Source organism: Empidonax traillii, unplaced genomic scaffold (assembly GCF_003031625.1).
Source record: "Empidonax traillii isolate 1590-97213 ecotype Southwest subspecies unplaced genomic scaffold, ASM303162v1 scaffold706:size701851, whole genome shotgun sequence".
NCBI classification, from domain to species: Eukaryota; Metazoa; Chordata; class Aves; order Passeriformes; family Tyrannidae; genus Empidonax; species Empidonax traillii.
Genome location: NW_020955899.1, coordinates 15454 through 34098, shown reverse-complemented (window position 1 = coordinate 34098; position 18645 = coordinate 15454). Strand labels below are relative to the sequence as shown.

The 18645-nt window shown below is 35.2% G+C and overlaps 1 protein-coding gene across 1 annotated transcript in view; it reads right to left on the bottom strand.

Annotated features, from left to right (window-relative positions):
• Positions 1-13156, bottom strand: part of CNTN5 (contactin 5) — a gene marked incomplete at its 5' end in the record, with an annotated part of 61692 nt that extends 48536 nt beyond the window's left edge. The window contains 3 exons of the mRNA XM_027900082.1: positions 2045-2165; positions 12013-12188; positions 13029-13156. Coding sequence (XP_027755883.1) covers positions 2045-2165; positions 12013-12188; positions 13029-13156 — 425 coding nt within the window. The remainder of the gene's footprint in view (positions 1-2044; positions 2166-12012; positions 12189-13028) is intronic.
• Positions 13157-18645: the final 5489 nt, after the last annotated feature.

Sequence of the window (18645 nt, the reverse complement as noted above, 5' to 3'; positions counted from 1 at the left end):
GGTGCTGCAGTCTGGGATCACCAGTGTCAAAATTGCTCACCCCTGAGTGCATTCTATAGACTGAGAAAGGGATAGAAAACGAATTAGAGATACTGAAATGAAAACGAAGTTCCTGTAAAAGTATAAGGAGAGATAGATTAGATTCTCATAAATAGTTTGGAATTTTGAACTACTGAAGTCTATAAGGACTAATCATTACCAACTCTACACTGAATGTGCTTTAAACTTTTCATGCAATACAAAACAAAACTGTCCTACATTTCTTGGTGAAAGCAATACTGACTCTGTATTACCCTCAGTTGTATAAATTTTACAGATATCTTAAGGAAATTAATGACTTCAGCAGAGCAAACATATCCTATAATTTCATAAAACCAGAATTTTTCATCAGGACAAAAGCTGTTACACAATAAAAATAATTTTGTGAAAGTGATGTAAACATTTCTTACTCTATCCTACAATTATCCCATCATGGAAACAAGAAAAGGAGAAAATTGTAAGCAAATTATGTATGAATTTAAATTCCATTAAAAAGCAGTTATTGTTTTTATTTCAACAGCATGGTCACATGGTAATGAGACACACAGTTAGATTCTGATACTGCTTACAGTGCCATATTTTTTTTTTTTTTTTAATCTCAAACCCCTTACTCAGAGAAGCTTTGACTTTGTAGAGCAAATTCAATTAAATAATTTATAAACCCAGTATTCTTAAAAAATATTTTTGTGATCAGTCTGTCCTAGATAATGACTAAGAGATTTTTGTCCTTATGAAGTTCACTGGCATTAAAGTTGAGATTGCCTTGTCTATCCATAGAGCTTCCAGCTCCTGTCTGAGACATACCAAAGGTGACACATAAGGTCTTGCATAACCCACAAGGATGAATCAGATTTCATAAGGCAACTAAAATGGTATTACCTGTCTGGGATGAGTCAACTGAATACCACCATCCCAATAGCGCCATAGCTCATAGAAATCTGACAATCCTCAAAGTGTCTTTATGGAAATATTTAACAATTACTTTCATCAAAATGTGAAAAGGCCTGCAGTCAGCCAGAAACATTCCTTATCGTTTAAAGCATATATTTGTCCTAAAAGTGATGGATAGGAACACATCAAATCGAAAGATGTTGTTCAATGTTATAGAATAAGTATTTTTGAAAGATTATAATATCTAATTAGTTCCATCTCTCTTAATGTTACAGAATCCACCAATTGTAATGCTAGTAAGTGGACTGTGGGTTGTCATATCCCATCAGGCACTGAGCACACACTTGTGTGTGTGGTGTGTGGATACACACAAGCCCACATGGAGACACAAATGGTCCAGAATGCAGAAATACTCTGCTTAATGGAATGCACATGAGTGTTAGTGCCCTGCTTTATTTTAAACTAGTTGGTGTCCTTGATATTGTCTGCAATACTGCAGGAAAAGTACTCTGTTCCTATGCATAATCCGGAATGTTAAATGACAGGTAAAGCAATTTGACAGATTACAGAACTGGGTTTAAAGTAGAGTCAGCAGTTGGTGGTTAAAATTCCATGTGTGGAAAAAACCTGCAAATTCTTGTCATAATATGGGTTTTTCTTTCATAATTCATATCCATAATTTTACCAAAGGTTGTATGGTCCCTTCTCTTAGAAAATAAATATTTGTTAACCGCTAAACCTGAGAGAATGGCTTGACCATAAGATGAAATGTAAAGGCATCACACAAAAAAAGCACAGAACTCATTATACCTACCTTACACAGGTCTGTGAATGCTAATTGTCTGCATTTTAGCTGATCTGGAATACCTTCTGTGCTGTTATCTCTCTTAAAACCATGTCCATTAACCAACTGTCTTTTGTTTCTCTTTCCAATGTCTGCAGGTCAGTTTGAGATGAAATTGCCCCCAAAGGCAGTAAGTTAATCACAAATGGCTTCAATAGTATAAAATTTTAGGACTAGGCAGAGGCGTCCCTGAAGCCCACATATTTAAGTTCCCTGGTACAACTGTGTCCAGTGATTATGTTTTCAGGGGGTCACCACAAGCATACTTACCCCTAACAAGCAGCTCCGTCTCATCCGACACGGTATCCGCTGCAGTCTGGACCCTGCAACCGTATCTCCCAGCGTGCATCAGGAGGATGTTCCTGATCATCAAATCTGCAGAGGATGCTTGCTGAAACAGGGATGAAGTGCCAGTTTAAAACTCAGTAAATCTGTGTTCAAGGTAGTTCACAAGGGTGTTTTTGTAAGGTTTGAGCAACTCTTGAATGCATCTTTCATCTTTCAAAATGTATGTGCCCTAATACCCTCTTGTGAGGATTATCAGAACACTGCATTTATACAATTATTAATAGGGATTAAAGAAGAGGATTTCAGCTTTCTAATAACTTTGACTTTGCTTAAAGCACATTGTGCATATTTACACATTCAAAGAGAATTATTCCAAACTAGTACAAAGAAATTCATTAAAGAGATGAACAGAAGTATTTTGGATGCCATCCTTGGTATTAAAAAAGTCCTATTAGAATTTCAGAACTTTCTTCCTCTTCTGAAATTGAGATAACTTTAAAGATAATATTGATTGATTTTTATTAATGTAGAGGAAGTTAATGCTAAATGTAATTGAGAAAATATGAACAGATTCTTATCCTTCCTGTTGAAATCTGTATGTGTTTCAATCTGAAACATGTAAAATATATATAGAATATAAAGGGAGAGCCAGTTCAAATATTTATTTTTAAGGATTCTATCAAATTACAATGTCCCAAAATTATGAGCAGAAAAGAGAAAATATGAAAGTACAGTAGACTTATGGAGAATAAATGGCTTTTCCTAAAAAGCTCTGTATTATTTCAAAACATGAAATTTTGAATGTAAAAAATTGTTATATCCAAAATTACTGGAGACAATGAGTGTTGCTCCATCAGATTTAGGGAACCCAAGTCCATATATACTGTTGATTTAATATAGTCAATCCTCGGTGTTTCGCTCTAAGAAACATTTATTGAATGTAGGCATTTCCCTTTTCAGATTTTGTTTACTTTGCTAACCAAGCAGAGATTGACAGTCTTTCCTTGAATTATATGTTTCTGTCCCATGCGATGGATCTAATTTCAGTAATTTTGATCCTGAATGAGTAGAATTGTACCCTGCATTCAAAATAGAGTCTTACTAGGGATGTTGGTGTTGATACTTCTCTAGCTGGAAATTTGTCACTGACCTAGTTTTATATTTGATTTTTTTTTTGGCACATACTTATTCTGTGCTCATGTAGATACACTCAAATCTTTATCCTTCTCAATCATTTGAAAGTTAGGAGCTCCCAGTTTACAACCAGTCATTCATGTGTGGATGACCTTGTGCTTTGTATTATTACATATCTTGTCTGTTCCCATCTGTTATTTTCATCATCTGCTGTGTTTGTAAGACGTCCAATTTTGTACCGTACAATTGTCATTTGCTTACTTTTATCTCTTATGCCAAGGTCATTAATGACATAAGGAAATAGGATTCATTTCAAGATTTAATTTTCTATAATTTAGCTTTTTCTTCTTAGGCAGAAGAATTCCTTTTCAGCACATCTTGGCATAACTTCTTCAGCCATTCTTCTCTTCATTTGCATTTTTGTAACTAAAATTGCCATTATATTCCATGCAGCACTAAGGCAAAATCTTAACTGAGGGATATTCACATGCAAATAAAGAAAAGAGTGGTGGGACATCAAGGCTGCCTCTGAGACCAGAGTGAATATAGGCATGATCTATAGCTTAATAACTCTGTAGATCTATGATTACTGTGGGAGTGTTTTGCCTTCTGAAGTGGCCTAGATAATGATGTTGCTGGAGGGAAGATACTCAGACCAGTCAGGCCATAATGCAATTCCTATATTCTTGCTCTGGCATATCAGAAATCACAGTAGTGGAAAAGAATATCTGAGTTATCCACAGATCAAAATGCAAAAAAAGAGAATATCCTACTACCTGGAGTCATCTAACACAGCAGCACATACTAGCTATTCAAACAAGTGATCTTTGCACAAAGCCTTAGTTATAAGGATAAGACCAGAATCAGTCCACATTTGTCCTCTCTTGAGGGTAACTTACATTTAATGTTTGTTTTGTTTTTAAGTGGGAGGAATAGCATAATGGATAGCAACTGTCTGATTTCATTGCTCAGGAGCTGTTAGAAATCTTGGCTGTCACTCTAACTTTAGGTTCAGAGAGTTCATGACAGTGTGAATCCTATTTCATCTGCATATCTATGTAACTGGGCAGACAAGCAACAATTGAAAGAATCATTGCTTCAAGTGGAGAGCAGTGCAGTACAATAGATCCCCATGAAACCCTTTTATTGCAGTGTAACAGGATGTGCAGCCAGCATTGCTGAGGATGAGTGAGTGGAAAGATATTAAACTTACTTTGTTTAATACATATAGATATATGCTCAGACATTAGATTCTTGATCACGGGAAATAATGAGACATTTTAGCTTACATTTTGATAAGTAGGAGCTATGTTTGACCAGGACCCTAAAAAAATACCTCATTACTGCTGTTCAGTGGCATTTATAAAGTGGTCTTTATTACTTTTACAGACTGTCTTGGAAGACAGATTGTTTTCCTAAGTAGTTTATCCTGTAATGGCAGGTTATAGGCAGTAGTTGCAGGGTCTGAAGGAAGCCACTGATGTGCTGGCCTTCTACATCTTGAGCAAACCTCTGCACCTTGTCATTGCAGTGGTGCTTAAACTTGAGCAATTACAATTCAGTTTAAAAAAACCTGCTAAGTGGGAATGCAGCTGAGACTCCTTTAAGAAAAGTATCCAAGGTCTGCTTTTAGTCTTCTCTCAGTGGAAAAAGACATGGTGCTTAGGCAAAAGCAGAGACACCCCCTCCCCTTTGGGAAGACAAAAACTGTATGACATGGATGTAAACAGTGCAGAAAGATCTCTCACCTGGACTAAAATGAGTTAGAACAGCAACCACGTGGTCCAAATTTTACTCAAAGCTAAAATTATTGATGTTTAAATTTCTTTGTCCGCATCTAAATTTTGACACTATTAGGTGTACATTTTTAAAAGTTGATTTTTATTTCATCAATTTTTTGTTCTTCTGTCACAGGGAATATTTTGCAAGAAGTGCACTATTTAGAAGTAATATTTTATTAGAAAAATCCATATTCCTTGGTATTCTGAGTATCATGTATTACCCATTTAAGCAAACACCAAAAGTACTAGTATTTTTTCATACAAACTTCAGTGAAATATATGTTGTACTTTACTGAAGCTAAAACTTAAAATAAACAAAAACAGATAGGTTCAACAACCAATCTTCAATGATTTTCAGGAGAGCTAAGTGTAATCTTCAAGACCAGAATCAGCTATGGACTTACTGTAACACTGAACATACTGCTGGTCTTCATTAAGCAGCAAATAAATAATAATACAGATATCAAAGCTATCTGTCATGAGTAGTGTTTCTCTCTAAGACAACAAATTATTGTATCATTCATATTATGCTTCCAACCACCCCATTCATGTGGTTCTGGGCAGCTTCAGTGCTGAATGTTGTGTCAATCTATGGCTTTCTCTGCTCCAGTGTGGCCTGTTATCTGAAGTCATAGCCATGTCTGCAATATATCTAACTAGCTCTCCCTGTAAGGTATCGCTTGAAAGAATTTTTTGCAAAAATTAGTGCCAAATATACATTAATGTTTGCTTTTGATGTGGAGATACTTCCCCAAACTCAAAAAGTCCCCAAGGAACATATAATATGCATGCCTTGCTCAATAAGAATTATCACATTGGATTTGTCTTTTGCACCCATTGCCCTAATGCTGGGGATTTGCTGAGGAAAAAAAGTCAGCTTTTAGACAATTTACTGTTGGGGAATTAATATTTCTTCAGTCATCCCACATCCCCACAGAGAGGAAGTCATATGTGAATTTTTTTCCTTTCCATTTCATAAACCATAAGAGTTTGGAGTGGCTTTGCAATAAAGTAACTTTTACATACAGTTCTTCGAGTGAAGAAACTTATTCTTCCTATAAGAGTGAGTTCATTATCCTGAGCCAGTTGCTAGGAAACCTCTCTGTTAATCTGTCCATTCATTTGCTGAGTTTTCATCTCTAAACCGAGGTGGTCCATTCAGTATACAACCTTTTCTTCCAAAGGCTTTGCATACGAACTATCTCTAATCTGCCTTCATTTGAAGTGGAGCTCACAGTTACACCCTAGAGTACTTTCCTAACATTTAATAAGCCTCTTTTCCCTTCTCCTTACCTCTTCCATGGAGGAATTACACTTTGGGTTGATTATTACAGTTTATCATGTATGTTCAAACTACAGAATCATATGAATTATCAGTCTCTTGTTATTGTATCAATCTCAGCTTTCATTTATTTTGCTCATTTTGCTGCTTATTTTCCACGTTGATTGTGGAAAATCATTCCTTCCTTCCACACTCCAACTGTAGTTCTTTGCATGTAGCTCTGATTTATCTTGGAAAGAGGGACAAAAAGCCAAGGAAGTTCATAATACTGGGTAGTCAGCAGAGATGACATGGTGACCTGCAACACTGAGCTTCTGCACTGTTTGGGTCTGAGGTCAAGAAAGTCTGCCTATTATTGTGCAGAGGATTCAGAATGGAAACTCCATCTGGATAACATACTGTTTCGTCGCTTAGGAAGAATATGCCTAAAAATAGTAGTGAGACTATTACAGATGATCATGATTCCACAAAAGCTTAAATCAACAGGAAAAAAAGAGTGGACAAACACTGACTGCCATTGCAGGAAAACGTTTATGATGAAAGTCTGAAGGGTGTTTGAGTCATTTCTTTACTATGACTAGAGGGGTTTATTGAAGCTTGCTGGCTGTCATTTAAATCTCTTGACAGTGAGAGGTGAGGATGCTTTCCTACAAAGTGGTTTCTATACAGAGAAATGCTTGGGAGGTACGAAAAGCCTGAAAAAGCTATATTCTGTATAAACTGAGAGCAGTAAAACAACGTTGTGTTAGTAAACAGGACTGAGATTTGATCCTAAACAAGAATGACCTGCGTTGTTAGTGATATCTTATTCAACTTAAATGATTATTTAAAATATGTGGGTGGTTTTGTATATAACACATGGGTTAGGTGAATTCCTGACTCATGCATTATTTGGTTAGGCAAGGCAGCCTTTATTAATGAAATTCAGATAGATTAAATTGAAAATTATTTCAGAGATGATTTTTTGCCATATTGGAATAGCAACGGAGTTTATTTTTAGTGAATTTATCTGAAGGAAACTAATGATTGTACAGAATAACCTCATGCAATTTTATCTTTATACCATTAAAAGTAAGTGAAAAACCGCAATACAATAAAGCCCTTTTAAATTATGCTGACAATTTATATGTACATTATGATGGATTGCTGGCTTCAAGCCAAATTCTGTCCATAATGTGTTCAGGACGATTTCAGTGCCATTTCATGCAAATTCTCAAGTTTGAACACATCAGCCACTTGGTTGTGTACTGCTTATGATGATTAAAATTTGCAAATATTTAATCTCCAAAGAAGCAGCAGATTTCTTAGTTGATATAGTGATAGTGGAAAATTATATTCTGAATTCTGTCTTTTAATCATATAAACACATTTGGAGCAAAGAAGATGAAATAATTTTTCCTGGTTTTGTTGTGATTAACAGTACTTGGTAGCATAATAATGGTACTATTGTAATATCTAGACTTATGCAGATTGACTGAGGGACACCTCATAAAACACAACTTACATTTTCCCTGTCTATAAGAAGTGAATCCATAAAGAAGTGTGGAATCCAGGGGAAGTTTAGACCTATCCAGCAGCAGTATTTTTGAGCAGTTTGTGTAGACAAGGCAAGCATTATTAAAACAGTTGTTTTGGGTGAGCACTGGTGGCTGAGTGGATGTCAGAGAGTGATGGGATGTTGGGAGTGGATAGGGAGGATTTGAGTCAGCTTGAGATGCTGCAAGTGCATCTCAAGTGCAGCTTGGATTTAGCAAATGAGTGATTGATTTTATCAAGAGGAGGTAGAAAAACAGATACAGATAAATGAATATCAGTTTTCAGATAGTATGTCATGTACTGCGGTGGTTTTGTGAAATCTAGGGATTAAATAAAACACAGAAAAAAAGCATTGAGAGTGGGAAGGAATGAGAAAAGAGGTGGGATATGAAATGGCAAGCTTCAGGACAGAGAGACCCACCACACTCATGCTGTTAAATCCATGTTCTATATCTGAGATGTTATTACCAGGAGAAAAAAGGAAGAAAAGACCTAATAGTATGTAGTACCTGAGCTTCTATTCAAAGATGCAGAAAGAGGAGAAAAAGAGAGCATCAGGGTACACATATGCTCGGAGTGAAAGGTTGGTGATAATGATGAAGAAAGTTACATCAATGAAAGCAAAACCCATATGGGAAAAGTGTGCTATTTTGACAAAGCATCAAAACAAGGAGCACAAAAAGCAAACACGTGATTGGGATTTCATTAATCTGCTACATAAAAAGAGTGTTATGACAGCCTTACATGGCCAGAGATTTCTTAGCAGGGTCTGTAGATGGTGGTACATGCCAGCTTTAGCAAAGAAAGCCAACTACGTGACAAATTAAATAAAAAACCAACACATTGAGGAGCAAGGGAAAAGGAAAATGTAAGACTCTTCCTGGTGGCCAACCAGAAGGAATATTCTCCTCTTGAGGCTCCCTCCAGTTCAGTAAGTGTCAATGAGGAAGATGATGGTGATTACTTCTTTTCCTTTTTTTTTCCCCTAGTGTTGAAATCTTTTCTTTGGGATCTGCTTAAACTTCCTATTTGTTAATATTAACTGGAATATACTAAAGAAGAGCAGTTGTTGAGCAGTGATTGATTGCTAAGCTTCTGTCTACATATACTGCTGGATAATACTTGTGAAGTATTTATGTGACTATTATCTACTTTCCTCATGCTGTGACTTGGTTTACAAAACAAAAGACAAAGAAAGGGGTCAAGAGGTAGGGGTGAGTTTCAGGACAGTGGGAGCTTCTTCCCATGATGCTGCCCTGTAACAACATGATTGGAGTTTGAAGGTGCAAGGCCTCAAGAACAAAAACAGGAGATTAGTAAGAACGGCAAGGGAGAAATACTGCTAGGAAAGCTCCAGAAACCACTGCCACAGCAGCTGGGGAGAAAAGCTGCAGAGCTGCAAGTGTAACACAGGTAGCAGAGCTGTAAATGGAAGGCTGTAGCATTAAGAAGGCTGATATTGATCAGTTGTTCAAACAATTTGCCGTGCTGTTATAGCCCAGGATAACACTGTGCCATGCAGTTAAATGATCTATCAGCTGCAAGTAAACAGGGAAAAGAATGGACTGTCATGAAATATCTGTTATTTGTCCCAAGATTTTTTCATTAGAACATTTCTTTGTAAACAAGGAAAGGTACAAAACACCTTAAAAGAACAAACCAGTGTAAAAATTATCTGTCTGTATTTCTCCAGGGCTAGGTGGTACTTAAAGGCATTGTCCACCCTTTATCTGGCCTTCTTTAAGTGAAACAGTAGATTTCAATTCACTTCCATGTGAACAAATGACCACTCTAAAATATATCATGAGAAGTTGAACTTATTGCTTCCTATCGTGGCAGTTTCAGTTAAGATCAAAGACCAAGGAGATATTGAGAATAAATCACTTTCCCGAGTCTGAAAAGTACTTGTGCAGGTGAAGGTGAGGGACACGAGCAAAGCTACTGCTCACCAGGCTGTGGATAACCGCAGTAAATCATTTTGCTTGGCTCCCATAAAAACAATATTGGCCTTCAAACACAGAGTTGGAACGACAAGAGTTGGATGAAAATCTACTGACAAAATCTGGTGTTTATAGAAAAAAATAGATACCTCCATGAGAAAATTAAGGTCCGTGGAGATCTTAGAAAAGAAAATTTTGAATAGAATTTTGAACAGGAGTTCTAGATTTGGTACAGTGGACAGAAAAACAGACAGGTCCATATTTTCCTTGCTCATGGGCTCACTGTGCTGCTAGAAGGAAATTTTGAAAATTCAGACTTGCATGCAAAATTTCTATTAATCACACAGATAATCCCTCACAAAACCTAAAATGTTATTAAGTCTGTTGTTGGAAAAAGTAAGACTTTAATGATGCCAAAGGATGCTAGGTTTATATGACCCCTTGCATTATTGTTTTTCTACCAAATGCACTGTGGAGTTATGGATCCATAAGATTTGGGATGATTTCCTTTCCTAGATTACAGTCTGAGCTGTCAGTCCAATTGAATTCAGTTGATCCCTTTTCCTTAAGATTCCCTTCATGCACAGTTTTGTTCAACTCGACATCCTTACCACACCTTTTTGCCAGTCCTTTAAGTACCTAAATTGCTATAGGTACTAAATCCTTGATAGCTCAGTAAATAACAGCAAAAACACTTTCAATTTGTATAAAAATTACTTTTCAGTATGAAAAATGATAACACTTATTTTTTTGGTATAAAAGCTACAGATATAATTTAAAAACAAGCAAAGTAATATGGATTTTTTAAGAGAAGCTTTTCCTTTTAATTGTAATTGCTAGTGAGCACGCAATTTTAGTGAGTGAAAATTTATCTATAGCCCAAATAAATGTTACTTTGGTGATAGCTTTTATAACACTGCATTAAGCATCAGGATGCTCATCATACTTAACACCTGGGTCTGCCACAGTGAAAGTATGAGTAATGCAAGCAGTGATGAGAGGTTTACAGTGGTTTTGTTATGAACTAGAACCCATTCAAATAATGTTCAATTTGTCAGGCTTTAAAATGAATAAACAAACCCCAAGCAAACCTGACAAAATATCTGCGTGAAGAAAAAATGGATGTATGACTTCATGCACACAAAAGATATTATTTTTCTTAAACATACTCCATTAAAAAGCATTTTGTTTGGGATCGACTCATGCAATTTAAAAATTAGTTTTCCTTCCCATACATTCAGTGCTGCATTTTATTTATTATATTCCTCAAATGAAGATAACTATGCTAATAACTTTCACACTAAGATATACATCACTAATGTTGTTCAATTAAAAGGCTTATTGAAGTAAACTCAAATTTTAAAAAATCAACTCACCACCAAGAGAATACAGCATGACTTCCATAAAGGCAAGAAGATTAATAAATTGATTGCAGCTGACAAGATTTTTAATGCAGTTAACTTTGCTACATTGTGCTCAAATTGGATATATTAAGTTTTAAAATTTCCTGATCTTTCCTTTGTGAACTCCATTTTTCCCTGTTAACATAGCGTGGACATTTGATTTACATTTCATCAGTGAGAAGACTGAGTTAAATGACTGTAGATTCTATTTCCAAACTTGTTCACATTAAAGATTTCTTTCTACTAAGAAAAGTTCAAACCATTTTACACAAGGCAGGTTTGAATTACTTTATCATACTGTTTGGATATATGAAACTCCTTTTGAATCAAGTGGTAATATTTGAACTTGGTATGCCTATTTTTTCCATATGATTCTTATCGACCTAAATAATGGTTGCACAGTTAGAATGTACTGCATACAGGAGAGTTGATAAATAAAATATGGTCTTTACTATTCAGATATTAAAATATACACTAGGCAAGTAAAGCTTTGGGAGGTAAGAACATTTCAACAGCCATGTTATCTGTGAGAAAGACATCAATGCTTATAGCAGCATCCTTTCTATATTAAAGTCAGCAGAAGAATGTAAGTAGGATTTGATGAAAACTCCTTTTGATTCCCTCACAAATATTATCAGATACATCACTAATAATAGGATGTAAGACTTTAAATTTAATATCTCCTTGATAAAAATTACTTGGAGTAATTCTGGTGACCTGCATTTTGCACCTCTTCTAGCTAACATTTCTTTCCAGTGTTACTGAAACCAGTAACCTTTCAATTTGGCCAGAATTTATTAAATGGGAGACATATAAAAGCATGCAAATTTCTATCAGTTCACAGCACATAGATGACAAGTGCGTGGTCACTTACTGCCTTGATGCTTTCAAAATGTCCACCTTCTTTTTCAAAGTCAATTGGCTGCCCATTGAGAGTCCAATAGAAAGTGACATCAAGTGTGCTGTCATGAAGGGCTTTGCAACTGAGGACAATGCTCTCTCCAACCGTTAACTCTATCTTCTTGGGAGTCAGCTCTATTCTTGTAGGTTCTTGAAATATAGAAGGATTAGGAACATTTAAATGGAAGTGTTAGACCAAAATAATATAATTGAGTACTACTTGTTTCAAATACACATTGTCAAATACTGAACTATATTCTTAGTGTACACTGATGTGAGACAGTGGGGTTCAGAAGGTACAAACAGTTTCATGGAAGCAATAAGGTAGAATCTTAAACAACAATCTATAGGACATCTGAGGTAGATTAATTAATAAATTTCATTATTTTCAGGAAAAAACAACTAATTTTTTGTAAAGTTGCAGCACCTGGACTATTGTGATTGCATGAAAATTTCAGTTTTGTGACATAAAATAAAAAGAGATTTTTCCTGGATTACAAAATATAGGAAGAAGCTTGAAAAACGAAGTAAAAAAACCTACAAGAAAACCCTATAAATAAAATCCACAGTCATATATGAATTCAGTTAAAAAATGAAAAAAAAAAAAAAAAAGGCCTAGAAATGGACTGCAACTCAGTGCATTGATTATTGTTGCTCTTCTAAGGAACTTTCTTTAGATTTTATATTAAAACAATTATCCCTTAAATCTAAAGGGTTTAGATTCTTTTACTTACAGAATTATTTATAATTTGAGCGATTTAATATAGATACTAATTCTTCGACACATCTATGATATAACAGCTGAATATGCATTTTGATGCAGGAATACAATGTTTGACCAGATGGAGTTTTGTCCCCCTAACATGTTGGAAATGCCTTTTTATTCTGCCTCTACAATCCTGTTGCTGGGGGATTGGCTGGGGGATTCTAATTATTATTTAAATATTAGTCAAGACAAATCATCATCATCATCAAATTATTTCTTCATACCTTTAACAGATATTGATGCAATGATTTCTGCAGATCCAAATACATTTACACCTTGGCATAAGTACCGTCCTTCATCAGACTTGGAAGCGTTCAGAATTCGTAGACTCCCATGTGGTAGAATAGTTATCCTGAGAAGGATAAATAGATAAATATATATATATATATATATATATATATATATATATATATATACACATATATATATATATCCCATCCTAGCAGCTAAATTCCATACTGGTATTCTTTGAGAGATAATAAATTGAATTGAGGGCTGCTGCCTCTGTAGCAAGGCATGATGAAGATTCTGTTTCAAAAGAAATAAACACATTTTACTCCTCCTTCCTTAATTCAAAATTTTCATTTCGGAAGCATCAGTGAATTAGTATCCTTTGACACTTATTAGGGATGAATTTTAATAAAACTTTTGTGAAAAGCTAAAAAAGGTAATCTTCCATAATTTGTCTTTAAAGTTTCATCCTTACATTATTGTCAAATCCTATTTCAATATCAAGCACAGGCTATTCAATGTATTAAAAAATGACCTTAGAAATCAGATCTGAGAATAATGGAATGCAAAATGCAAAAGAAGGTCAGAAAAAAAATCCATTATATTAACTGTGTCTGCTAAAAATATAATTTATGGTATTGTTACACAGCAAAGGGACTTATCTCTGTTTTTTGTAGATTGGCTTTTATTTTTTTCTTTGAGTCTGTATGATTGCAGCACCTCTGCACCTCTTGGCAAGTAGCCCCAGTGAAGCATACTCATGAGGAATGTTCAACCATTCTCATTTAGGAGTTTCAAATTTTGTCTTTGTTTACAAAATATTAATCATAAAGTCCATTAAGTTGTGTGAAAATTAACACTTTTTTTACTATTCTAAAATGAAAAAACCCCTGAATTTATTCTATCATAAAGCTGCAGTCCAGGAAGAGAAGTAAATAATCATTGTTCCTTTCCTGACAGAGAACTACAAGCCTAAAAGGCAGATAAGAACCTCTTCCATGGCATTTAAGCCAAGCCCTTGCAGGTGTTGTGTCCCTTCCCAGGTTAGGTAGTAGTTATGGTTCTCTCAGTGGTCTTAGGAGATGTAGGTGGAAACCCATCACAAGCCACGGATACTGAAAACAGATAATTCTCAGCAAATGCTTTCAAAAATCCCATAGAAGTGGAGGAGGAGATGAAATACTTCCTTCTGTACTTGAAAACTAAGGTAAGACTTCTGCATTAGAGAGTCTAAGTAGATGGGTGGCTGCTCCCCAGTGATGGTTGGCTTTTTAGATATACTTTCCCAGAGAAGACTTTCTATCCGGTTCAGTAGTGACTGATTCATTCTTCTGGGAGTCCCCTGTTGAGTCTATGATCAAAAATCATTGAGGGTACAAGGTTGTGATTTACTCTTCAGAAGCAAACCAGGAGCATGGCTCTTTCAACATGTCTGGGTTGGACTCTTCAGCAGCTGGGAAAGGGAAGGATTTCTCTTTCTGTGCTGGATGTGTAAAAGTGCAAAACTGAGTTACCTTTGATTTATACTAGGAGTGATTTACCAAAGGCCTAAGATTCAATAATGTGCTCAGACTAAATCACTAATATGAGACAGCATATCTTCTTTTTTTTTTCTTTTCTTTTTCTTTTTTTTCTCCCTCACAAAAAGAATAATATCCCCTATTTTCTGACTCTGTGAAAAAATGGTGGTTTATCGTCTGAGGTTTATAAACATTGTGGTGAAGAAATCAGAATTTCATTCCAGTGAAAAATGTGCTTTGGTTAACTTCAGATATGAAACTACTCACTGCTCTCAGCAGAGAGACAGAAGAAAATAATAGCTACAAAAGTGAATGGGGCAGCAGAAGGACGGGGCAGCAGAAGGACATGTCAGCTCTCAGGTTCCCTAGTACAACCTGAGGATGCATCCTGTCTTGCTCTAAACAAATATACATCACTATTAGAGTGACATTATTTGTCTGCAGGTAATTTTATAGAAAATATAATCATATTTAACAAATGTCTCTGCATTATAGTTTTGAGAGTTTGGATTTTTTTTCCAGCAAATAAAAAGGCCTGAAATTTTATGATGTGTCACACTTTTGAAGAAACACTTGCTTTAGAAGCTGACAGGGATGCTAGCTTCCTTCATTTGCTCTTGGTGTAAATTTTGATTTCCTATCAAGATGCTCAACGTTCAATGCTCTGTGGACATCTTATCATTAGTATGACAATAGGCTTTGCAGAACAGTAATAGTTTTCATCAATAATTTTCATCAGTCTGTCAGGATCAGACAAAGGAAAGGACATTCCTTTAGTGTTTGCAAATTATAAAAGCTTATACACAGCTTAAGTCCTGATATCAATAACTGTTTTTCATTCTGAGATTGGAAGAAAAGAGGGTTAGATACATATAAGAGATTAGCTAATGAATATTATGTATATTATCGATTACATTTCTATTTGCTAAAACCTGTTGCCCTCCATGAGGAAAAGAGTAATTGTCCAATCATAGGAATTGCAAACACATTTGCTGGTGAGTTATTTGGTTCAGAAATTAATACTTTCCTTAAAGTGCCTAGCAATCATCTGTCCTCCTTTTTCTTCTCTTTTTCTGTTTCGGAAAAAAGTCAGAGGTCTGCTTATGATGAAAATTGAAATGATTTTTTATTCACATAACACTTGCTGCACACAGCAGGAACATAGACTTCTCCTCCTTCCCTGTCAATATCTCTCAGTCATGGAGAGACCACCCGTGTAGCATGTCTACATATTTTAATAAGAAAATACCACAGCAAATAGTTTTGAAACTTCATAAATAAAGGGAAGTAAAAAGAGGAGAATGGGGTTGGGGTAGAATTAAGGATAATTCAGGAAAAAAACCAACCCTGAATTATTAACTAATCAGAAACTGAGGGAAAGATGATGATAGACAAATCAATAGAGAAGGGATGGATGAGAGATCAAGATGACAGTTTGGAGATCACTGTATTTAAGAAAAACTAATTGTAATCACATAAAGGAGATAAATGTTGTCTATACAGGGACTCTAAAAATACTGTCACATGAAATTAGTGTCTCTGTAGAAAAGAGTTTTCTGTCTAATGATATGAAGAGAAAAAGACATGATTGATAATGTCCTGATATCAAAAAGCATGTTGGCTTAAGATCAATTGCAACAAATATTTTAGCAGTAATTATTTGCAAATAATAATCAAGATATGACAGCAAATAGTTACGAGATAAAATTCAACATGATTTAACTAAAGTACACTGAATGAGATTAATTTTTTAAATATTTAATATGAAATATTTTCTAGAGAAAACAAATTCAAGTTTGATCTTCCATAGGTTTCAAGCATGATTTTCGTGACTGATTAAATATGTTGAAGGATTCTAAAGAAATTCGTTGAACAGAATTGAATTTTTTTTTGAAAAAAATTTTTTTTTGTACTATTATTTTATTTTTCAAAGTTACCAGAATACAAAAAGCTGCTAAAAATATGATTAAAGGTATGTTCTTTAACACAGCAGGATCAGCATTTCAAAGGGGAGAGCTTTAAGGGGAGTGTCTTTGGTTTGTAAAATAAATCAGTCTGAGCACATGAATTTCAGTTGATACTGAACTGGGAGGGATGCTTGAGGAGTGAATTACTTTTCAGCTATAAATATGTATCTGTGTGTGGACTGGGACTAGAGCTCTTTCAAAGAGAAACTTTGGGCAGTGGACAGTGTGGATAGTGTCAACCTTTTGCTTTTCTTATTGATCCATGCTACCTGCTCAAAGACATAAGACATCTGCACTGAGCTGACAAATAACACAGATGACCTGTGAGAGGATGTAAGTGCTTAGGCACAGACACAGACATTAATTAACTGCAAGTTTCACTGCCCATGAAGCTAAAAGTCTCCAAGAAATTAATAATTAAAAGAGCGAAAGTGAAACTGAATGTGAATTTCAAAGTCTATCTTATATTTATGCAAATCATAATTTTCCAGATTGTATCAGAAGTAGCGCAGTTGTTGGATGCTCATCTTAAAACACCTGTGGTGTTCTTGTGCAGAATATCAGTAAGTTTGGGAATACTTATTAGTAGCATTCCTATAATATCAATTTTGCTCATGGCAATATAATCCAGTAAGCTAGATTCAGAACTGGTACAAAGCCATAGAAGCATAAGTGAGAGTGTAAATTTCCTTCTTTAAGACTTCAGGATTGTTAACTTAACATTGGAAGGCTGCAAAATGCTCAATAACTATAGTTTTCAGGGGATATTTTCAAATTAGTATTTTCACTTTACAAATAATTACAATCTATTCAACGTTTATGTTCAACCATAATACTTTTGATTGGAAACATTCTTGGTACATTTGTTTAGGTAGAAATACATTAGCTCACTCAGATTAGACATTTCGTCAATCTGTTCTTCTTTAAGGAACAAAGTGTGTACCAGCGGGAGTAAGACCCTTGATAAAGACTGCTCTGTTTTATCTGGAAGGCTGAAAGTCCATGCTATTTGCATATGGGATATTGACGTGAATAGAAAGTTGTTCTCTGAGATGAACTGTCTGCTGAGAAGCTGATGGATGGACATTAGGCTCATAGGAAATGTTGGATTTTTGCTTATAGATGGTTTTCAGAAGTCTCTTATTTAGCAGTCTGAAATGCCTTCTCTTAATCACTTTTGACTGACACGGGTAAGAAAAAGGGTTGATGGAGATTAACAGAATGGAAGGTCCCTACAAATGTGAATGACAAAATTAAGGTTCCTTTAGGTTTGATGTGATTTAGAGAAAGGGGAGTGAGTAGGACATGATATGTGAGAGTTGCTCATATGGGGAGTTTTGCATATTTTCTTTTACATATATACTTTATTTTACAATATTTTGATTAAAGATTAGCAAGTTGTTTCCTTCTTGCTGCTTTATTTTCAGAAAACTTGTGAGAGTGAGTATAATCTTTGGGCTTATGTTGAGGGGAAGGAGTCAGAAATAGGAAACATGGACATCGTTGTTTTTGTATAAAAAAGGGAGATCTATTCTGCCTGCCATATTACTGGTATTAATTTCCCTTTGATTAATTCATAAGTATAAAATAAATGTATTAAAAGTGTAGATACTTTTAGTGTTTCACTGTCTTACAGAAAAAAATATTAATTCATTAATATCTCGTACCACCCACCATAGAATTTCTCAGATATTATTTGCTATTAGTAGAGGACATACTGTTGTATGTTGGAAATTGATGTTAGAAATTTTCCTCTCTCTTTATCACCAAGGACAGTTTTACCTTGACCCACTCGGGCCAGGATGTGCATTTGTTCTCCTTATCACACATAAAATCAGTGAACAGAGACTTCCATCAAGATTAAGATAATGAGAAGAGGAAACTCTAATTTTCATTCTGTTGCATCATTCATAGCAGATTCTCATAAACAGATGTCTTGATACTGTGGCTAGAAATTATTTCTTGGTGCTGAAGGAGTTGAGCAGTTGAGGCAGCAAACATAACCACGGCTACACAACCTTCAGAGTTTTACTGAGGACTTTTTGCAGGCAGGGACACAGTGTCTGGATCTTAATAGATGTGAATGTCAGGCAGTTTATACGTGAAGATTTATATTCGTTAAA